General features: G+C 43.8%; 3 protein-coding genes and 1 pseudogene across 3 annotated transcripts; 1 reads left to right on the plus strand and 3 right to left on the minus strand.

Moving 5' to 3' along the window:
* Positions 1–2,118: 2,118 nt before the first annotated feature.
* On the plus strand, positions 2,119–5,341 carry LOC119288374 (annotated as a pseudogene).
* A 5,947-nt stretch (positions 5,342–11,288) lies between these two features.
* On the minus strand, positions 11,289–13,971 carry LOC119284409 (disease resistance protein RGA5-like). Its single transcript, XM_037563541.1, has 2 exons — positions 13,877–13,971; positions 11,289–13,221 (listed from the first exon to the last, which is right to left on the minus strand). The coding sequence occupies exons 1-2, from the start codon at positions 13,969–13,971 to the stop codon at positions 11,289–11,291; spliced, it is 2,028 nt and encodes a 675-aa protein (XP_037419438.1).
* Positions 13,972–15,023: 1,052 nt separating this feature from the next.
* Positions 15,024–20,049, minus strand: LOC119284410 (putative receptor-like protein kinase At4g00960). The gene is made up of 7 exons (XM_037563542.1): positions 19,836–20,049; positions 17,349–17,543; positions 17,027–17,157; positions 16,412–16,622; positions 15,689–15,926; positions 15,415–15,592; positions 15,024–15,356 (listed from the first exon to the last, which is right to left on the minus strand). The coding sequence occupies exons 1-7, from the start codon at positions 20,047–20,049 to the stop codon at positions 15,024–15,026; spliced, it is 1,500 nt and encodes a 499-aa protein (XP_037419439.1).
* A 618-nt stretch (positions 20,050–20,667) lies between these two features.
* On the minus strand, positions 20,668–21,986 carry LOC119284411 (ervatamin-B-like). Its single transcript, XM_037563543.1, has 2 exons — positions 21,557–21,986; positions 20,668–21,479 (listed from the first exon to the last, which is right to left on the minus strand). Exons 1-2 carry the CDS (start codon positions 21,984–21,986, stop codon positions 20,668–20,670), a joined length of 1,242 nt encoding a protein of 413 aa, XP_037419440.1.
* Between the last annotated feature and the right edge of the window lie 734 nt (positions 21,987–22,720).

A 22,720-nucleotide genomic window follows, 5' to 3' on the forward strand; every position in this document is an offset into this window, starting at 1 on the left:
CGCCATCCAAACCGGTTGAAAATAGCCCGTGCTACCATCTCCCACCGGTTGCACCCAGTAGCCAGCTGCTCCCTGGAGGCCGTAGGAGTGAGTAACGACCACGTACGGATTCAATGCCGTAGCTCTGAAGATAACCTGCAAGAAGTTAATCATAGATAGTCTGTTAAAAATCATATCATTCCCGCAGTTCCATATAGCTCAAAGAAGTGCGCATATATCAATCCGAATACTAGACGCAATATGAGTAGTCACTCCATTTAGCCACGTCCCAAACAATGCTTCGATGCTATCTGGAGGGATAATGTTAAAGGTTATATAAACAGACCGCCAAAGTAACTTCGCGAGAAGGCAATGAAGAAATGGTGTTGAATTGTTTCATCGTGAACACAAAAACAACAGCGCGAACTGCCTACCCATCTTTGCAGTAGACTTAGGGGTAAGAATATGATGGCTGAAATGAAGCACCATTTCATATGGTTTTAGGAAGAATAAAATTGGCAATGGTCCATATATATCCCACGTGATTACAAAATTGTCTCATTTTCTAGTTATTCATCGAACTGTAATGTGTGGCCACAGGCTAGCATTTTTTCTATCGAAAAATGCTAGCGTTTTGTTTGTGGTGTTGACTACTTCCTCGATACTACTTGTTCCTGCAAATTTGCCGATATTCAAACGAGTTGGCAACGTTACATAGACAGTGATCCATACTGTGTGTGTATGTAACAACATGTTGACGTGGAGTTTCTACACCCAGGAGCAAATGCTCCTGGTGTGAACAGTAAAATAAAAAAAATAAAAAAAATGTCAAAAAATTCTGAATTTTTTTTGTGGCATACTTATACAAATGTTTGTTGTGCATGTAAAATTTCATCGCGAAATCACACTTATGGAAGGTGTGGTAAAAAAACAAAATCGATGCTCTGAAAATATTACTTACAAAAGCATTTTGGAGCTCTGGTTTTGTTCTTTTCGGCACGACTTCCACGAATGTGATTTCGTGATGAAAATTTTCATGCACAAGAAACACTTGTGCAAGTATGTCACAAAAAAATTTCAGAATTTTTTGAATTTTTTTACTATATTTTTTTGATTTTACTGTTCACACCAGGAGCATTTGCTCCTGGGTGTAGAATGGTACTTTCGACAACATGTAGACTTGATAAGTTAAACACTATATGTGAGGAACGCAGGGAAGACTTGGCTCGATAACTGATGACACTGGTGAACGGCATCAGTCAGAGCACGCTGATAGCGTGTGAGAGTAGAACAAGATATGTTTAGTGAATGGTCAACCGTTCATTATTGACCAAGCGTTGTAAGTCAACCAATATGACCGGGAGCTCCCGTTAGCATTACTACCTCGATTACTTTCTCACATTAATTGGCTGGTGATCAATAATTAAAATGTAGTCACCATCATCAACAATAGGGTCTCATAAGCAACATTAGCATGGATGTGTGCATCGCAATAATGCAGAAGCCGGGGGTTTCGACCTCCTTTAAAAAAAAGAAGGATTCGAACAATCTCACATGCACTTGTGTCAATAGTCTTGGTCCCAAAAACTTTTGTCAATAGTGATCAATAATGGAAATGGAGCTACCATTGGTGGCCACCATCAGCCGGCACCCATGGACCTCCCGGGCTGGCCGGGAATCTCCAAGTGAGGGGAGTAAATTTTTGCGGAGCGAGACACGGAGGTCGTTGGAGTGATGTCTTGTTTTTTTCCGCAAATTTGTCGATGCTTGCGAGCCGGATAGGGAGGTCATTGGTCTTTCCCTAGTAGACACCATTGTGATCATAGTTTGGGTGGAAGTCGGGCTACACATTGACAAAATGTGATCGTCATGCATGCAGACCGCTACAGTAGCTTTCCATGCAATTTGCTTGACGAATTCAAAATTTTCTAATGACTAGAGTGTGATCGTGATGCCGAGTCTAGTCAATGGATTAGATGACAAGGAGATAGATACTCCATATCTCTTCACAAGACACCAAGGACATGAATGGCTGATCATTTACCTACTGCGTGGACCTAGCCTGCTACAAGCTCTAAGTACTAGTACCCCCTCTCGCCAACCATCCGTGCAATTTCCATCAGAGCCAAAATGCTAGTCATGGAGACGGAGCGACCCAAAGTGCTCGCTTCTCTCGCCGCACTTCTACTGCTGCTGCTGATGATGGTCGACGCGCTCGCGCCAGACACCAGAGTACAAGCGAGGGCACTCCTTGCCTGGAAAGCCGGCCTCAGCAAACAGAGTCAGCACGCCCTGAGGTCCTGGGAGAACGCGTCCGTGCTCTGCAGCTGGCATGGCGTCAGCTGCACAGTGCACCAGCGCCGGCCCGTGGTCAGCGGCATCTCCCTGAGAGGGATGCAGCTTAGAGGGACGTTGGAGTTGCTCAACTTCACGGTGCTGACGACGCTGACAAGTCTCGACCTCTCTCACAACTACCTCTCCGGGGGCATCCCACCGGGCATCAAGATTCTCGAGGACCTCCAAAGTCTGCTCCTGCAAGGCAACCAGATAAGAGGCTCAGTACCACTAGATAAAATGAGTAGCAATCTTGTGACCCTCAACTTGTCAATCAATCATTTAGTTGGTCACATCCCTTCTGAAATAGGCCACCTAACTCACTTAGTTACATTAGATCTGTCTAGCAATAACCTTTCCGGCTCAATACCAAGCAACATCGGTGGTTTGACCAAACTCGCCACCTTGAATCTTTGCCAAAATGAACTATCAAGGAAAATTCCACAAGAATTAGTTTACCAAGTGAACTTAGAGGTCTTGGATCTTAGTGAAAACACACTCTCGGGTTCCATCCCAGACATCTTAGGGAATTTGACAAAACTCAACAGTTTGTACCTTTGGGACAACAAACTTTCCGGACAAATTCCACAGGAATTAGGTTACCTTGTGAACTTAGAGGGTTTGCCTCTTCAAAAAAACATACTCTCAGGTCCCATTCCAACAAATTTATGTAATTTGACCAAGCTCACTTTCTTACGCCTTTGGGAGAACAGACTTTCTGGTCAAATTCCACAAGAATTAGGTAACCTTGTGAAGTTAGAGAATTTGGCTCTTCAAGATAACACACTCTCTGGTTCTTTCTCAATAACCATAGGGAATTTGACAAACCTCACTCTCTTGTACCTTTACAAGAACCAACTTTCGGGACCTATACCTCAAGGAATTGTCAAGTTATTGAGTCTGGTTAAGTTGGACCTCGCTTTTAACAACCTATCAGGTGCCTTGCCATTCAACCTCTGTGTGGGAGGTCAGCTACAACATTTGTCTGCTACTAGCAACAACTTGGTTGGACCCTTACCATCAAGCTTGCTAAGTTGTAAGAGCCTAGTAAGGGTTCGACTTGAAAGAAATAACCTTGAAGGAGATATCACCGGGATGGGAGCTTATCCAAATCTTCTCTATATTGATGTCAGTTCAAATAAATTGTTTGGCAGATTATCTCATCTTTGGGGTGGGTGCTACAAACTTACTGTGTTACGTGCATCAAACAATAATATAACTGGAGTAATACCATCAAGTATAGGGAAATTAACTCAGCTGGGGATACTTGATGTTTCATCAAACAAGCTTGAAGGACAGATTCCAAGAGAAATAGGCAATCTAACGATGTTGTTTAACCTGAGCCTTTCTGGTAACTTGCTCCAGGGAAATATGCCACAAGAAATTGGATCGCTGAACAACTTGGAGTATCTAGATTTCTCATCAAACAACCTAACTGGGCAAATACCAAGATCAATTGAGCATTGCCTAAAGATTCACTTTCTGAAGTTGAGCCACAATCACCTAAATGGTACAATTCCTATTGAACTTGGGATGTTAGTAAACCTACAAGATATGTTGGATCTAAGTGACAATTCAATTGTTGGCTCTATTCCAAGTCTGTTAGGTGATCTTGGTATGCTTGAAGCCTTGAACCTTTCTCACAATGCACTGAACGGTAGCATACCACCATCATTTCGGAGCATGACCAGCCTCCTATCCATGGATGTGTTGTACAACAAACTAGAAGGGTTAGTGCCACATACTAGGTTTTTCGAGGAAGCTCCAATCAAATGGTTCAGGAATAATAAGAAATTGTGTGGTGTTGTGAAAGGTTTGCCCCCTTGTGACCTTCCTCGAAGTAGTAAACAAGGGAAAAAGTCTGGTGCTAGTTTACTAGTTATTATTCCAATTGTTATATCTTTTGTGTTTGTCATTACACTAGTAATAACATGGCATTGCAAAAGGAAGAAAAATAAGATAGAAACAACAAATGAAGTACAACAGACCATGATGTTCGCCAAACTTTGATGGGGAAGATGTGTACAAGAAAATTGTTGATGCCACAAACAACTTCAGCAAAGATTTTTGCATCGGATCTGGAGGGAATGGATCTGTCTATAGGGCTCAGTTAGCAACATGTGAATTATTTGCAGTGAAGAAGATCCATGTGGCAGAAGACGATGAGCAATTTAACCGTGAAATACACTCGTTGATGCACATTCGACATCGCAACATTGCAAAGTTATTTGGTTACTGCTCTGCAACTCAGGGGAGATTCCTTGTATATGAATACATGGGCAGAGGGAGCTTAGCAGCATCTTTAAATTGTCTGGAAACTGCAGTTGAAATGGATTGGACGAGGAGGTTAAATATTGTTAGGGATGTTGCTCATGCTTTGTCATACATGCATCATAGTTGCTTCGCGCCGATAGTCCACAGAGATATAAAGAGCAGCAATGTTTTGCTTGATCTTGAATTTAAGGCTTGCATCTCGGATTTTGGTCTAGCAAAAATACTAGATGTGAATGGATCAAACTGCACAAATCTTGCCGGGACCAAAGGATATCTTGCCCCAGGTAAAATTATATCATTATGTTGGTACTTTTAGATAAACATACTAGAAGAGTTTTTATTGATCAATGCACTTAGATGATAGAGGTAGCAAAATTGACGCTCAAATGTTGATATTTCTTCAGAGCTTGCATACACAACAAGGGTGACCGAGAAGTGTGATGTTTACAGCTTCGGAGTGCTGGTCCTAGAGTTGTTCATGGGACATCACCCAGGTGATTTCCTTTCATCCATTGTCGACAAAACTACATTACTTCGCAATTTGCTGGACACACGGCTCCCACTCCCGGGAGCTGAGATCGCAAGTGAGATGTTTCAAATGATCGCCGTCGCTATTCAGTGCATAGAGCCAGATCCATCACACCGTCCAACGATGCAACAAGTACTCAAGGTGCTGTCAACAGTTGAACGGTCACCTGCTGATCATCTTGATTATCTCCAAACAGGCATTGTCATCCCTGCCTGCTGGTCATGAATGTTCATGTGGCTAGCACATTGTTGTTTCTTTCCTTATGATTACATAGCCTCTATGGTTGGTAATTTGTTTTCTTCCTTACCCTCATGCCCTGTAGCTATTGTTTCGCAATTAGCTAGATATGAATATTTGTATACAAGACAGAGCTCCTGTTATTTCTTCAAAATCATTAATGAATAATCCATTCACATCCTTGTGCCGGATGCCTCCTTTTGGATCCTATGAACATTATAAGATTCTCAAGCCATGGGCTGCTGCCTCTCACTTGGGGCATATAAACAAGAATAAGATGGGCACAATGAAGCACCATATGGAACAGAGCGGACGCCGTTGCTGCCATGTGGCGGAGATGATTTGACGAGTTCATATGCTCGGCCAAACAGAGGGCTTTGTAACATGGTGAACAGTAACAAAAAATCGTCGTGGGTGGGGCGCTGTCTAGGCCGCCGCACCGCGCCACAGCGGTACAGCCTCATGGCAATCCTGTGGTGTTGCCATTAAGTACTGTACCGAAGAGTTCGTCATTTGGACCGATAACTTGTTCGCTTCCAAAAAATTTCTACTAGGTTGTATTCAGATGATTGCTACAGTAGTTCATAAATGGGTTGATGCAGTCCTTGATGCATAGAGATAAACTGAATCTGTGAGCTGATATACACACGTGGGCGTCTCTCCGGAGCAGAGTAGCACGCGCGCGCGCACGCACAGAGATGCCGGAGAGAGACAGAGAGAGATGCCGGGGCAGATAGTTCTGCCTGGCGTCATGGACATCGTTAATGTGCACATCGAGTATATCACAAAAATACACATCCGTTCGCATCGAGTATCGCATCCGTTCACAAAAATATACGTCATGGCGTCACGGAGCTGATATACACATCGAGTATCGCACAGTTTAGTGCGCATTCTATTGTACTCCCTCCATAAACTAATATAAGAGCATTTAGAACACTAAAATAGTAATCTAAACGTTCTTATATTAGTTTACAGAGGGAGTACTTGCTAAAAAGAAAGAGGGGATATATATCAGTCGCCATTAGCATCTATGTCCATCTGCCCCGTGGTTGGAGCATTGGCGTGAGGAGGCAAATATTCAGAGTCCAGAAAACATAGCAAAAGGAGAGGATGCTTACTACTCCCTCCGTTCGGAATTACATCTTATGGTTTGCTTCTTCAGCCTGCGCCGTCCTATGAGATCTCAGCCTTTTCAACTGCAGACTGGGCTGGTAGTCCTGATGACCGGCGATGCAGTTTTTCTCGGTTCTAACTTGATCGCTTGGAATGCTCGCAAGCAGGCTACGGTGTCTCGTTGCAGTACGGAAGCTGAGTACAAAGCAGTTGCGGATGCGACGACTGAGATCATTTGGGTTCAGTCCTTGTTGAGAGAGTTGAGAGTCTCTTCAGCTCATCCTCCGATACTTTGGTGTGATAACATTGGTGCTACATATTTGTCATCTAATCTGGTGTTTCATGCTCGAACGAAACACATTGAGGTTGACTATCACTTTGTTCGAGAATGTGTTGCACAGAAACTACTTAGCATCAAGTTCATCTCATCAAAGGATCAACTTGCTGACATCTACACGAAGCCTCTTCCACAACAACAGTTTGTAGGCTGCAGGCGCAATCTTAAGTTAGTTTGTACTTCAGGCCACAGTTAAGATTGAGAGAAGGTGTTAGACTGTATATGTATACGTAGACTTGCTTATACGTAGACTTTTGTATACACCTTGTATTTGTATCCTTTGATATTTATATATAATGAGATAGCCGCACCCCATTAGAGTGTCGAGCAGTTGCCCAATATCCACGTTTAACAGCCACCATATCCAAGCAGCCACAGCATGCCACCATGCGTTGCAACCGCGTTCTCCACCATTGGGCAGTTGAGAAATACCCTTCTGTTCCGTGTAAATCCCCAACACATGGAGCTCATACAAAGGCATGGGGTGACGAGGGATGCAGTCGGTGGTTCGTGTGGTTTCTTCAACAATTGATGTGTTTATTTCCAATTGCCTCCCTGCGTTTCGCAATCAAAGTGTGTTTGTTACAAGCTCCATGTGCGTCGTGGTGATGGGGTTGCCACAAACTTGTGCATGAAGGATAAATAAGTGGTGTTGTTTCTTCAACAATCTACATATACCTGATCTGCACATGCTTAGATGGATTGGACTGGCGTGTGACTGTCAAGCAAGCACCACTGGATATATTGCTTGCTTCGTTTTTATATATAGGTTCACCGTCAAGCCGGCTGGTTTGTATTATTTCTTTGAGAAACGCCGGATGGTTTGCATTGGTTTGTGCCCAGCCTTGCGTGGTGTGTGCTGTGTGTGGCTGTTGAACCATATATAATCCGAGCTTTGTGCTTGACTGATGAAACAAGAAATGTTATTATTACTATCACGAGTGCTTTGTTAATTATATGGTAATTTGTGATTTTTCCGAAGACGGTATATAATCCCGAGGTGCTGCCATTAAGTAGTGTACCGAATGAGAAATCCAGCAGCCGTCATTTGGATCGGTAACTTTGTTCCCTGCCAATTTGTTCTACTAGGTTGTATTCAGATGATTGCTAGTTTAGAAATGGGTTGATCCAGTCCTTGTTACATACGTAAGATATTAACTGATTCTGTAAGCTGATATACACGCGGTCGTCTCTCCGGAGCAGAGTAGTAGAGAGAGAGAGAGAGAGATGCCGAAGTTAAGGAGAGCCTGTCAGGCCCCAAGTCGGGTCGACCTGAGGCCCGAAACCTGAAGCTACAGGCAAGTATTCAGATTTCAGAAAACAGAGCAAAAGCAGAGGAAGCTAACTTGCTACATGCAAATATTCAGAGCTGAGAAAAACAGAGGAAAGCAGAGGAAGTTCAGCTTATGCCGCTGGAGCTCAACAGAGTTTGCAACCCAGGACCTTTGGCTCGAAAGACAGACTTAGTTTACAGCGTCATCATCAAGGGATCTCCCGAAGGTCACGGTCGACATTCCTGCTGAGGATTGTACAGATCCTGAATACATAAATTCAGAAACAAGCACATTACTTTCTGCCTGTGCCTCCTCTGCAAGTCTGAATTTTCTGCTAAAGGGATTCCTTTTGTGTGATGTTTCTTCAGATTTGGTTCGCCAATCTGAGCCTTTTGTTTGCCAGGCTGCGCGTGCTTTTTGAAAACATGTTTAGTATTTGGATTCTGCAGCGCGTGTGGAAAATGTTGTTGCAGTGGCTGACCCTTGCTTTGGGAATAAATGTGGGATGATCCATTCCCAGTCATCAAAGACGCAGCTGCATTGGCCATGTCAGATCCTGCCACTTTGATCGTTACGGGATTTACTTCACTCGCTGGGATTATGGCATGTCATTAAAATATTCTGTCCAAGATTGTGATTCAGTATTCTTCAGCATGTAGGCTTTTCAGTTATGAGAATCTGAAACTTGCCACATCAAACTTCTCATCACCAGGTAATTTCCTTCAAAGTCTGCATTACTTTCATTTAACTGTTCTCTGAGCAAAAGCGAAAGCTGACTTTTTTTTTTCCTTTCTGTAATGCAGATATGTTGATTGGGATGGGAGGATTGCAAGTCACAGTTTTGATGCCATCTGCAAAGACTCGGAAACCTTTCAGTTAATACACAGCAAGAGTTCATCAGGGACATTAATTAACACTGTAATTGATAACTACAGTCTTGTGTTTGTGTATGCACCAGGGAAGGTAACCATCAAGATGAAACATGCCTACTATTCGATCCCCATCCTCATGGCTACTAGACTAATACTCCAACAGTTGTACATGCATCTGCTTTTAGTGTTACCAAAAATAAAAGGGAGAGCTTTGAATCGCCTTTTTCCGCACATTGCCCAGCTTTTGCACATTGTTTCCATTGGTTACTACAACTCTGCCTTGTTGAATCTCTGGAAAAAAGAACGCTTGTATGGTTGTCTGGCCGTTGTACTCCCGTAAAGGCCAGACTTAGGTAATGCACCTTGGTCAGGCGTTTACTCTTGTAAAGGCCCGACTTAGATATGGTGCCGGAAACCTTGTAAAGATATCACTCTTAATGGAGGTCCCATGAGATCTTTTTCTTTTCTCGAATATGCACGAGTGTGCATATCATATAGAGTATTAAAGAAGAAAGGCCAAGAATGCCTCCATCATAGTTTACAGGGTTGTTTTACATGCTAATCCTCATCACTCACCCACCTCTCTACCCTAGCAAAGAAGGGCATTACATTCCCTTTCAATAACCCCGCGGAGGACCAAGTGGAACCCTCATGACAGAACTTTCTCAGGAACTGCTCGACCGAAGGCTGAGCGCCCTCAAAGACAATGGAATTTCTATGCTTCCACAGCTCCCACCAGGTCAGCGCGAAGATGGCGTGAAGATCCTTCATGCTGACATTGTTCGATCCACGCTTGTCGACGGCCCACTCCACTAGCGAGTCCTGGGCAGTAGGGATCCAACTCGGTGTACCCAACGCAACAAAGATCGCTGCCCAAACTGTCTGAGCAAAAACACACGTGAGTAGTAGATGGTTGATCGTTTCCTCCTCTTAATCACAAAGAGGACATGCATCCTGGGGAGGTAGGCCTCTGCGCGCAAGGCAATCTGAGGTCCAGCATCTGTCTTTCATGGCCAGCCATGTGAAGAACCTGCATTGCATAGGAGCACGTGATTTCCATCTCAGGTCCGCCGTTGGGATTACCTCCCGGCCCCAAAACGCAGCCGCATACGCCGACTTCACAGAGAAATTTCCATTGTTCTCCCATGACCATGTTATCTCATCCGGCTCTTCGTCAGAGAGCACCCACCCATTGACCAGCTGCCATAGCTCTAGAAACTCATGCAAGGTCTCAGGTCCAAAGTTTGGGCTAATGTCCATCGTCCGAGACCCGTCTTCCATGGCCGTACTGACCGACCTCGACTTCCGAGTGCGGGGTAGCTTGCCAAGTTCAAACTAGCCAAACTTGAACCACCATATTTTCAACTATGAAAATATATACATGAACAAGAAAATGGAGGAAACAATATATGGTCAACCACGATGGTATACACTTGATGAGCAAGAAAAATGAAGAAAACAATGAGCAAAATTAAGCTACAAATAAAAGAGACGGTAAATTGTAAGAACATTAATGGTTTGACACACACACACACACACACACACACACACACACACACACACACACACACTAAACAGCATGAGAACCCAACAATTTTTTTGGAGTTTTTTCTTCCGAAGTGGACAACCAAGTAACAAACTACTAAACTCCACAAGGTAAACATTTTTTTTGTGATTTTCATTTTCCTTTACTACAAAATAGAGAAAAAAAGTTTTTGTGATTTTTTCATTTGCTACAAAAGAAAACATAGCAAAGAGACACTTTTTTTCCTTTCTGTGTTTTTGTTTTCATGTGCTACAAAAGAAAACAAAGCAAATATAAGTTTTTAACCTTTGCTTCGAAAGACAGTAATAAATAGAGCAAGCAAAGGTAAGCCTTCCAGTACTTTTCTTTCTCCATGGTGATTTGTTAATGCTGCCAGCCTACATGTATGAAGTGACTCTCAGAAAAGATACATGTGGAATATGCATGGTTATTTAAAAATGATGAGAAAGATATATGTAGCATGCATTCAGATTGGTAACTGTTGTTTTTACAGTTGATAGGGAAATGCTGTTATTTACTCTAGAAAGAAAAGAAAGACAAGGTTCTGATTAATAGTACTCCATCTGTTCCTATATATAAGATGTTTTGGCAGTTCAAATTAAACTGCCATAGCGTATATAGGAATACATATTCCACAGAAAAAAAGAGAAACACCTTGATTCACGCAGTTGGAGATACCCGGCCAGCTTAGCTCAACCAGTTTGGCTGAAAAAAACGAAAACGGAGATTCGTGAGATACACGCCTAGCTTTCCGTGGAGATCAGCAATATTGAATAACATATACACATATTTACCTCCTATTTATTATTATATCATATGAATGGATGCGAGGGCTGGGACGGTTGGGAAGCATATCAATTGCACGCCTCATCATTTCCTCAGCCTTCTTGTGGTCCGCTGGATGGGCAAATAAAAAGACTCTGACAGACTGAAGCAAAGGGAGGTTCCTTAGGCTATCAAAGTCAAAGTCAAAGCTGATGCCATCATCATTGGACTGCGCAACCACGCGGAACTGGAGAGATTCAAGGATGGGCATATCACCCTCTAGAAACGAGCCAATCGTTGCTTCTGTCTTGAATACCCTCAGCTTGGGGAATGCACCGGCACCGCCCATGGTGTCATGATGGAGAGCTGACCACGTGCATAGCTTGAGGGTAACAAGCTCTCGGAAACTTGCAAAGACCTCCAGTTCCGAAGTGTATACAAATAGTTCCAAATGGGAGAGGTTTGGAAGAAGCCGTGGATTGATCCTTGCAACTGGCCCAGGTTCTCCATAGGCCATGTGTAGAACACGGAGTTGTGGAGAGAGGGCATACCGTTTCCAGGGGCTCTCATCACCAGGAACTCTAAACGAACCAATAACATTAATGTCAATGACTTGGATCTTATTCAGTTTAGCTATAGACTCCGCCCAAGCATTCCTTGCGCTGTCACTCCATAGTTCTAAAGTGTTAGAAGTGCGGAGCTTCCTCAACTCTATCAACTTGCCCAACTCCGTCACAAAGTTCGATTGCTCATCAACTTTATATAGACATAGCTCTTCTAGGGAAGTCAGATTCGTGATCCAATATGGCACTTTAATGTCTGTTTGGCAGATGTTCAAGCACTTGAGTTTACTTAGTCGACCAATACTCTCTGGAAGTTCACTTATGCTATTTCGACCCAGGTCCAATACCACCAAGAACTTTAGATATCCTATTTCCTTTGTGACCTCACAGATGCCCATGCTTGCTAGTTTAAGGTGCCTCAAGTGAACTAAATTTCCAACATGCTCAAGATGGTCAGGGTTGCACGAATTAGTGGGGCCTTCTAAAGCTAGGGCACGCAAAACTTCAAAGCATGAAAGTGATGGCAACATCTCAGCATTGCACATGGCACTAAGTGACCTTGCTCGTGATGCGGATGTGCTAGCCAAGGGTTGAACTCTACGATGAACGGCTAGCCTATGAGCATTGCAATGTGAAGTTGTATATTGCTCGTTATTATCTAATACAGTAACAAAATTTTGTTCATTTGACAATAGGCATATCATATCCAGAATCATGTCATGGATGCGGCATCCAGTTATGATGCCAACATGCCTTTTGATGCCAAGATACAGGGACCCCTCTACCGGCATTATCATGCTTTTGTTCACCAACTCGTTGAAGTACCTCTCACCAATCTCGAATAGTCCTACCCCTGGTTCCTCATGGATAAAACCTTCGGCGACCCACTTCCATATCAAACTATCTTTTTCAATCAGATTATCTTCGGGGTATATGCTCAGATACAATAAACAAGTCTTTAGGTGACAAGACAGATCATAATAGCTAAATAAAAGTATTTGTCTCGTGTTCTCCACGTGTTCATTTTCTTCATGCCTGAAACCAATTGAAGTGTATACCTTAGACCAAAACTCCATAGGTTTACCGACGAGCAAACTAGCTATTGTGATTATAGCCAATGGTACACCACCACATTTATGTAAAATTTTATCGTATACCTCTGTAGGCAGATGATTAGGCCATTCTATTTCATCACAAGATAATCTTCTATGAAATAACTCCTTGGATAAACAAGGAGAAAGTGGTTGTAGCTTGTATACTTCACTGGTCATTGTGGCAACTTTGAGTATACGAGTAGTTGTGATTATCCTGCTTCCATTATTATTACACACCGAAGCGGTCTTGACTAGTTCCCATGTTCTTTTGTCCCATATGTCATCAATAACAATCAAGTACCTGTCATCACCATCCGTAGCGCAAGAGATATCACAAATTAGTGAAAATATAAGTTATAGGGCCCCTAAGTATTCAAAATATCTATAAAATGAGTATGCATGCATGTCAGCCTACTTAATGAGGAATCTAAAGTTCGCATTGTTGAATCGGGAATGCAGGTGTCCAGGAGAGAGACATGTATGCATGAGCAGAGTTTAATTCTATTTCATCATCAAGAATTCTAGGTTTGATTAACAAAATTTCCCAATCTAGATACTTGGAGCTAATACAGATATTTTCTTATTGACATCAATTGTAAGAAGTTCTAGAGTATATGTACATCGATGAAGATTCAACGGTATGCGCCAAGCCAAATTATAACAAAGAAGGTAGAGAAACTTGATATAATACATTATTATCCACAAAAGCACACTTTTTTTTGCGAAATAGACAACAGTGCTGATAGATCATCCAGACCCTTCTCTTGTAATATGTCTCAAACAAAAAATTTCACTCATCTCTAACTTATTTCTTCTCAGGGTTGACACTATTTCCCCTCATTTACTATTTGATTTATTGCATACCTCTTATTCTTAGGATTCAACGATTGGCTGCCTTTCATGCAAACTCCTATTTACGACTTGAAGTATATGGAACAACATAATAGGGTGCATACCTCTTGTTCTCAAGTAATTCTCGGAGTTTGTCGATCAGCTGCTTTTCATCCAACCCCGGGTACTTTGCACCCGATGCAAAGAACTCGGCAAACATCTAGAACTAGGTAACTTCGGTGATTCCAGTAGTGAATTATTGAGGCAGATTTTGCATAAAACAACTACTATCCCGGTTTGTGGCACAAAACACCACCTATTGGTGTAGTGTGTTGTAGCTAGCTCTAATTCATCGTTTTGACTCCATTGACATGATTCTAAATGGGTGGGTCCCCATTATAGGTGCACACGTGCAAAAAAAGGCCACATCCGTTGGCCAAATAAAACCATCGGCATTGGTAGTTTTAGTTTCTCATTCAGCTTTTTGTCTTAAAATTCAATGTTTTTTTTAAACTCCAATAAATTATATAACTACCTAGTACTGATATGAAAAAAAATCAACTTACTTGGATATCAAGTTAGATACATCAGTTTGGTTGGTTCATTAAGATGTTGTTAAAAATTCAACATTTTAGAAAATATAAAAAAGGTATATCATACATGTGACCACTGGTTTGGGAGATATTGGCCATTTTAGTTGGCTGACTGGTGTGACTTGTTTATTTTTGCCACGTATGCACTTACAAGCAGGACCCACCCGCCTAGAATCATGGCAACGGAGTCAAATGATGGATTTGAGCTTGCTACAACATTTAAATGGAGTGAAATGATGGATTAGAGCTAGCTGCAATGAATTACACCAATTTGTGGTGTTTTGTGCAACAAACCCGAATAGTAGGTACTCCATGCAAAATCGACCTCAATAGATGGTTTGTGCAATTTCCTTGACTGTTGACAGAGAAATTTGGTAGTACAAAGACATTAAGAGAGAGAGGGACATTGAGAATCTCAGATTTTTTCCCATCAATTGAAGGAAAACACAGATAATGAGTCAACAATGCCGTGTTTGAATTTGTTCCCTTTTGGAAGAATTTCAGATCTGCACCTCATAAGTCATAACTCTTGTCATTTGACCAGTTAGATTCTCACACTAGCATCCCCAAAATCTGTCTTGCTAGTCATACGATTTACAAATGTTTATTCGAGAATCCTACTAAATTGACAAAAATGTTTCTTGTTTCTCTGCCCTAATTACATACTTGGGGGTCAGGGCTATCTTGGTTCTAATTCTGTGATTGTCAAATTATTGAATGTTGGATTTGATTCGTTCAAGCCATCTAGTCGGTTATTTAGACCACCATGGGCATGGTTTTCATCATTCAACCTAAATAGAAAAGCAGGCCTAGAAGGAGCAGGCAAGGTAGTAGACTTTCCAACAAGCATCAACATCACATTGGACATGCCGGGTCTATCACCTGGATTCTCTTGAACACATAATAGTCCAATATGTACACACTTGAGAACCTCATTTGCAGAGCTGTTGTTGTATTGCAATGATGGATCCAATATCTCAGCTTTTGTCCCCTTGGTCCAGTTCTCCCATACCTGTAAACAAGCAATGACTCATCAAAAAAGCTTACTATGTCGTAACATACTTTAAGACCAGGAAATCACTGAATATAATACTGACATAAGTTAAAAGATGCTCAGCCATCATTGTTTCCGAGGATACACTGTTTCTTCTCCCAGTCATTATTTCTAAAATAATCATTCCAAAGCTGAACACATCTGATTTGGTTGAAACATGTCCAAGAACAGCATATTCTGGCGCCATATATCCACTGTACATTAGAAAATGGTTAAGCAATGCTTCTTTTGTGAACATGATAGTTACGAACTTACGATATATAAGATTAACCAAATCCATAAAGACTTACTAGGTTCCAGCTACTCTTCTTGTGATATGCTTTGTATGATCACCCTCAAAAATACTTGCCAAACCAAAGTCAGAGATCTTTGGATTCATATCCATTTCTAGTAATATATTGCTCGGCTTCAGATCTCTATGTATAACTTTTATACGGGACTCATCATGTAGATACACCAAGCCTCGAGCAATACCACAAATGATCTTGTATCGTGTATCCCAAGCTAATTTTCCACGCTTTTCGTCATCTAATCAGGCATCATAAGCCAAATAAATCAGGGGACACAGAACATACATGAAAACATGCACACTGGGTAACTTTAAAGTGGCAAAGATGCATGTGAAAGAGAAAACTAGACATTTTGATTACTCTAGTTAAGGTAACAAGTTCCCTTTTTATTGATTAATTATAACAGAATCATGGGTTTGGTGAGTTCCTGCTCACGTTAAATAAATAAAATCAGTCATCAAGACTCCAAATTATATGTTTGTTCTACTGATGTGCATGCAATGATTTGTCTAATTGACCTAAACTGATGTTTGTATTATCTTATAACCCCCATTGAATTTATCTTTTAGTTCTAATTTATAGTAGCTTCATGAAAAGCTTGACTTTATTTTTACTCAACCATTTGCATTATTTAAAGAACAATGTAGTGATGAAATCAGTACAACCAGTATTTGTCAATCCAAAGTTTGCTTGGAATAAGAAAGTAAGTAGAAACTCCAGTACCAAAAATAAAGGCATCAAGACTTTTCTTTGGAATATATTCATACACAAGTAACTTGTCCTCTCCATTGAGGCAGGCGCCTATTAACTTCACCAGATTCCGGTGCTGAAGCTTGGCGACTAATAATAGCTCATTTTTTAGCTCACGAAGGCCTTGTTTTGATCCTTCCGATAATCGTTTTACTGCTATTTCCTGTCCATCTGGCATCATACCCTGAAAAGCAGCAACTTAAATTAATATAACATCATAAAATCCAACTATGATTGTAATCTAGCTTGACATGTACCTACTGTTTATGGTAGCATAAGAAGCATAAGGTGAAACTAGCTTTGAAATAGGATTGCGAAGTCACAAAGTCAGAACCCAGTTAGTAGATAAATTTGGAATGACCGAGATAAAGAAGAAAGCCCACACCACTCGGAGGCAGGGAGCACATAAGAGCAAAGTGAGATTAAAATAAAACTCTAAGGTAGCTAATCTGCACAGTCCTGTTAATGGATGGTTTTCAATTGTTCATCCCAGAAAATAGGAGTCAGCTGGAAGTCAGGTGAAACAGTATGGTGACAACAGCAGGAAGTTGTAGACAACTAGTAATACTGGGTTTGTTGCTGGATTACCTTGTACACTTGCCCAAATCCTCCTTCCCCCAGTTTATTTTCTTCAGAGAAATTACTTGTTGCTATTCTTATTACTGATGGGTCCAATAGCACTGATTTAATATCTTCAATATTCTCTGAACAAGATGTATCTGCATATAAAATACAAAGAACTGACTATTGGTCCTTTTCCTGCAGGGAGCCAGTAAAAGAGCAGCTACAAAAGACACGGTACCAAGGGAGCAATCTGTAATGGATGTAAGGGAGGGTGAAATGGGACTACATAATTCAATTTACTAAAGTTATTGTGTTCCCAGTTTGACAGTACTGTGAAGGTACTTACATGATTTTGCCGTCTTCTTTAGACTGGATCTGGTTCTCCATGTGCAAATTGATATAGCTGAGATTAAACCAAGTGTTGTTACCACAGGGAGGACAATTGGCAGGATTGCATGGCTACTGCCATTTCTGCTTGGGTTACTACCGTTTGCATTTGAACTATTGCCATTTTCTTTGGCATTAGTACCATTTCCTTTATCTGCACACATGTAGAAACAATTAGACTAGACCTCTTTTATTTAACAGTCATCAATGGGGGAAGAGGGGGGGAGTGAGTTTCCCCACCTAAATATATTACCACTCAAACACAAAGTTCTTTCCTAGCTCGAGCTCCACGGTACCCACTATCACCATTGTCAGTTTACTTTGAGATACGTGCAATGGTCAGAGTCAGGGTCAGGCAATTAACAGACTATAGCTGTAACTTGCCGGTCAGAGTCAGGGTCTTTATTCTGGGCTCATGTGAACCACTCACTTCCCATCTCTTTCCCTCACGCTTCAACTCTGACATGCATGCACATGAAAAGTAGTTCTGTAGCTGACATGCATGCGCTCATGTGAACACTGTAGCTGTTAGCTGTTCTACAGGAAAGAACTTTGCGTATATGAGAGTGTTAACTCTTCCTCATGAAAAGGTGAGTCTGACTTGGTTTCTTTTTACAGAGAGAATGGCGAGAATGAGGAGCGGAGAGAGAGAGAGAGAGAGTTGGAGGCGAAATCTTTTCTTTGCAAGTATCAGATTTTTGCAAAGTCTCAAATGGCAGAGAGAAGAGAGAGGGGAGAGAGAGAAGAGAGAGAGAGAGAGAGAGGAGAAATGTGTGGGAGAACACACAATATCCCCGGTGTAAGAGAGAGAAGCTGTAAGAAATAGCAGAAATGGAGAGGAGAGAGAGAAGAAGAGAGGGAGAGGGAGCCCGTGTGAGAATTTTAAGAGAGAGCTTGTTGAAAAATAGAAATTTTTAAGAAGTGAAAGAGAGCCCATGAGGTATTTCTTTAAAAAAGTAAGAGAGAGAATCTGTGTGAAAGGGAGAGTATGCATGCGCAGCATGTGAGAGAGACCGAGCATGCATGCGGTCGGTTCCATGCGCGTCAGAAATGCACCGTTTTCCTCTCTTAATCACTGGAAGGTCTGCTCCTATAGCACATATCCCAATGTACAGTGTTGAAAAATGAACAGATAAGATAGTAGGTCCTATGAAGCTCGAGCTACCAAAAACTGTACTCCCACTCAAATGGCTACAATGCCAAGAGATCGATCCATTTTATAAGAAAAACTGGATCAAAAACTTTGACAAACTGAGCCCGTTTACGAGGAAAACTAGACCGAAATACGTACAAATAACAATGGTAAACGAAAATGAGAAAAAATGGATGCTCCAGACAACGCACGACCTGGCTAGCAGATCGAAGGACAATTACCACGAGAGACACAAGTAGATGTGGTGTTTCATCGTGGGATCACAATACCAAAACTTTGCAAGCAGCCTAATGCACCGCGCCGGTGTACCGAATGCCACGACGCAACACAGGAGCATCTACAATCAACGAGTGCCACAACTGAACACAAACCTTGATTGGGAGCAGTGTCACAGGACTTCAGAATGATTAGCAAGTTGGAAAGACATCTTGTGCCATCATTGAGCAATGATGAACCGAGACAACACCGAAAGCATGAAGCTCGCCCTAGCACAGCGGCAACCATGGAAGGGTGTTGAGCATGCACAACAATAGGGACACACGCTAGATGATGGAAGGGGCCTTTTGGATGGCGGCGGAGGGCTTGGAAATGACGCCTTCAGGAAGGTAAACAACGTCCGTGGAAGGCTACAGCTACGACAGTGACTAGCGGGCATGGATTTGGTCTGGAGTGGCTGGAGCTAGCTCATTGGTATGAGTTTGGTGCTGGCTCGTGTCCACAGCATGGCGCGGATGGCTGCGGTGCTGCTCATGCTCATTCATGCAGGTCTGTTTCCAGGTGGCGGCGGTTGCTGGGCAAGTCATCTTCGGTCCTGATGGTTGATGTGTAGGGGAGGGCGTAAGGAAGCTGGGGAAACCCTATCTCGGTTTCGTGCCATGAGCGGCGGCGACGACACCTCTGGATACCGTAATCCTTGTTGAAGGCATCACATCAATGCTCCTTTCCTCCCCTCTGTTGGCACAGTCCCGACCTTGACGATGCAGCTGACGAGTACTTTCCGATGGTGCGCTCGTACAAGCTAGCGGCAGCCGATTACTTCCGGCCGGCGGGACGTACACGTCTTTCGTATACGGTGACACTCGGTACACAACCAAGCAGACAAGCAGGTGGATGCTTTTTCGTCGAGTCTAGCTAGCTACTCCCTCCGTTTCAAAATAGATGACCCAACTTTGTACTAAAGTTAGTACAAAATTGGGTCGTCTATTTTTGAACGGAGGGAGTACGATGCAATCTACTCAATACGCCGGCTGAGTTGATCGTAGCACAGCTCGATGGAACACGAGATAGCACTACCAGAATAAATGACGCTGCCGACGGCGTTTTCTATGCCGACGCCCCCCGTCGGCATAGATGGAGGTAAGCCGACGGCCAGGAAAAGCCGTAGGCGTACAGAAGGCGTCGGCAAATCTTTGTCTATGCCGACGGGGGCGGTCTGCGTAGTTGGGCCGTCGGCATCTCTCCCACTATATCGACGGGAATCGTCGGCATATATACGCCGTCGGCTCATGTGTGGGCCCGCCGACCCAGGACCAGATGGAGAGTTGACGCCGTCACCGCTATGCCGACGGCCCTGATGGTGGCCGTCGGCATAGTTAGTACACTTTTTTTAGTTGGCAGAAAACACGTGCCCTATCTACGCCGACGGCCATGCCGTCGGCATATATTGTTTGTTTATTACCGTATTGTAAAGCACATTAGTGTATATGACTAAGCACACTATTGTATCATTTCACAATTTTATTAGTGTTATATGTTGATGATAGTTGAAAATTAATTTACTCGAGAGTAAATTAACGGGCATGAAGATTTCATGCAGGATAAGTTGAACATATCCAAGAGTGAATTTGCCGAGCATGCCTGATTGCAGTAACTTTTTGACCTAGGCGATGGATGTCAAGATTAACTTGGCTCTCCGAAACACCATTTCTGCCATAATCACACCCACTCAGGGAGCTTCTGCTATAACTTATAGGGATAGCAAAGTGTGTTATTGAGTCTGTGATAGCATATTACTCTAGTGTGCATCGAATCAACTCAAAGTTACGATTCCGGGGTACTGCAATTTTGGATGCCGATTTCATCGAGAAAATGCTCTCTACTTTCAATCCTTTCATGAGTATTTTGGCTAAACAATATCGTCAGCAGTAAAGAAGAGTGGAGGGCCAGAAATCACTGGTATGGCAGCCGAATTCGTTACCATGGCAGAGATCTCCACGACCTCGATCGGCCATGAAAAGGTATTTATGTGTGTATAAGTTTTCGTATTGAGAAACAGAAAACCCTTCTCAGATTCTGTTTTTACCGGTGGCGGTTGGAGAGCATCACGGTACATACCTCCTCTACTAGAAAAGTTGTAGGTCGGGTAGTAGGCGTGGGTAGCCACGCCGCAGTTGGTGCCGCTCCCGCGCGCGAGGCGCATGTAGCCCCCCTCGCCCCACGCCGTCCCCCACTGGTTCTTCACGTCCCAGTACTCTTGCCCCCCGGCGTCCGTCCCGTAGCCCACCACCGTCACGGCGTGGTTCAGGTTCTGCCCGCACGACGAGCTGCCGGTGTAGACGCCGCTCATATAGTGCTGGAAGTCACTCTCAGTCTCCACGCCCACGGCCACCGGCTGGCTGGCCACGAGCTCCTGCAACGCGCCCTCATCGCCGTGCAGGATCGCAAACCGGGGGGCACCGACGGAGGCGGCCGAATTTGGCCCGACGCGGCTGCTGCGGCAAGCGCCCTGCTGGCCGGTATACGCGTAGTTTCTCTCCACCTGCAGGCCACCGCTCGCAGTGATGTAGTTTAGCGCGGCGTTGACGTCGCCGGTGGTGCAGGTGTTGGCGCCGCCGGTGCAGTCCAGCACCTGCTGCTCTGACATGGAGATGAGGTTGCCGGTGGCGATCTTTACGAGCCCTTCAGTCGCCGCCACCGCCACGAACGCCCAGCAACTCCCTGTATGCACGCGATGTACAAGTAAACTGAATATTTATTCATTTGCGAACCTTGGTTCAGGAGCTGCAGATTCTTACCGCACGAACCTTGGTTCTTGACTGGGGTGACGGCACCCTTGGCCCTCCAGTCCACGCTGTCCGGCATGGGCTGGACCTGAGCCTTGGACATGTTCACCGGAGTGCTGTCCTCGGGACGGAGCTGGTGACGGTACCCGAGGTGCTTCTCCGCGAACTCTTCATTGGTGAGGTCGGAGAACTGATTGAGCCCAAGCATGTAGGTCCGCTTGCCCGCCCGGTTTACAGCGTCTATGTGCCGCACGTTGGCCGCGAACACCTCCTGCCTGCGTAATTTCTCGGCAGCGTCCGTGTACAAGCGCCCGTGCTTGGCCATCCACCGCTCGTGCCGGGCAGCCAGCGCTTCCTCCCCCTCCGGAGCAGCGCTGACAAAGGCAGTGGCGGCCACGAGCAGGAGCAGAAGCGCAGGCAGTGAGCTGCGAGTCGGCGCCATTAGCTAGCTAGCTAAGTTTGCTTACTTTTTCTTGCAATGGTTCACGAGCGAGCTAGTAAGCACGTAGCAACCAAGCTGCTACGTGCGCCAATGGCGAGCACAACGGGGGGCATTCGAGTGGATTCCATACTTTTCATCGGTGGATCTGGCTGCCTTCATACGCTAACGTACGTATTGACTGGGAGTAGTGCTTCGAGCATGTTTGTATCTTTTTTTTTGCATCGAGAGCATGTTTGTATCTGATGGTGGTTGCTGTCCGTATTGACTGGGAGTCGTGAAGTCCTTCTTGTCTTATTTCTTATACTACTGCGGACGGATACCGTCGCACACGCAAAGAGTTCGGCCGATATATGTCGTGGCCTAGATTACATGTTTGACTCGTGTTTTTCTCGGAGAATAATGAAACAAATTACTTCTCGTTCTATTCAAATTTTGTGATAGATACATCAAGGTATAAAGCATGAAATTGTTGATGGCTAACCCGGATGAGAAAAATAACGACAGGGTTAACCGTCTCCGGATGCAGATGTTTAACGACTGCATCGCGGAGCTTGGCCTCCGTGAGCTTGAGCGAACGGGGCCCGGTTCACCTGGACCAACCGCCAGGCCAACCCGACGCAGTCCGTTCTGCACCGTGTCCTAGTCTCTCCGGATTGGGAGCTTAGATGCCCCCTGGCCTCGCTGCAGGCCATCACCCGAATCGGGTCCGACCACGTCCCCCTCCTCCTCTCCTT

Source organism: Triticum dicoccoides, chromosome 4A, assembly GCF_002162155.2.
Source record: "Triticum dicoccoides isolate Atlit2015 ecotype Zavitan chromosome 4A, WEW_v2.0, whole genome shotgun sequence".
In the NCBI taxonomy this organism is placed as follows: domain Eukaryota; kingdom Viridiplantae; phylum Streptophyta; class Magnoliopsida; order Poales; family Poaceae; genus Triticum; species Triticum dicoccoides.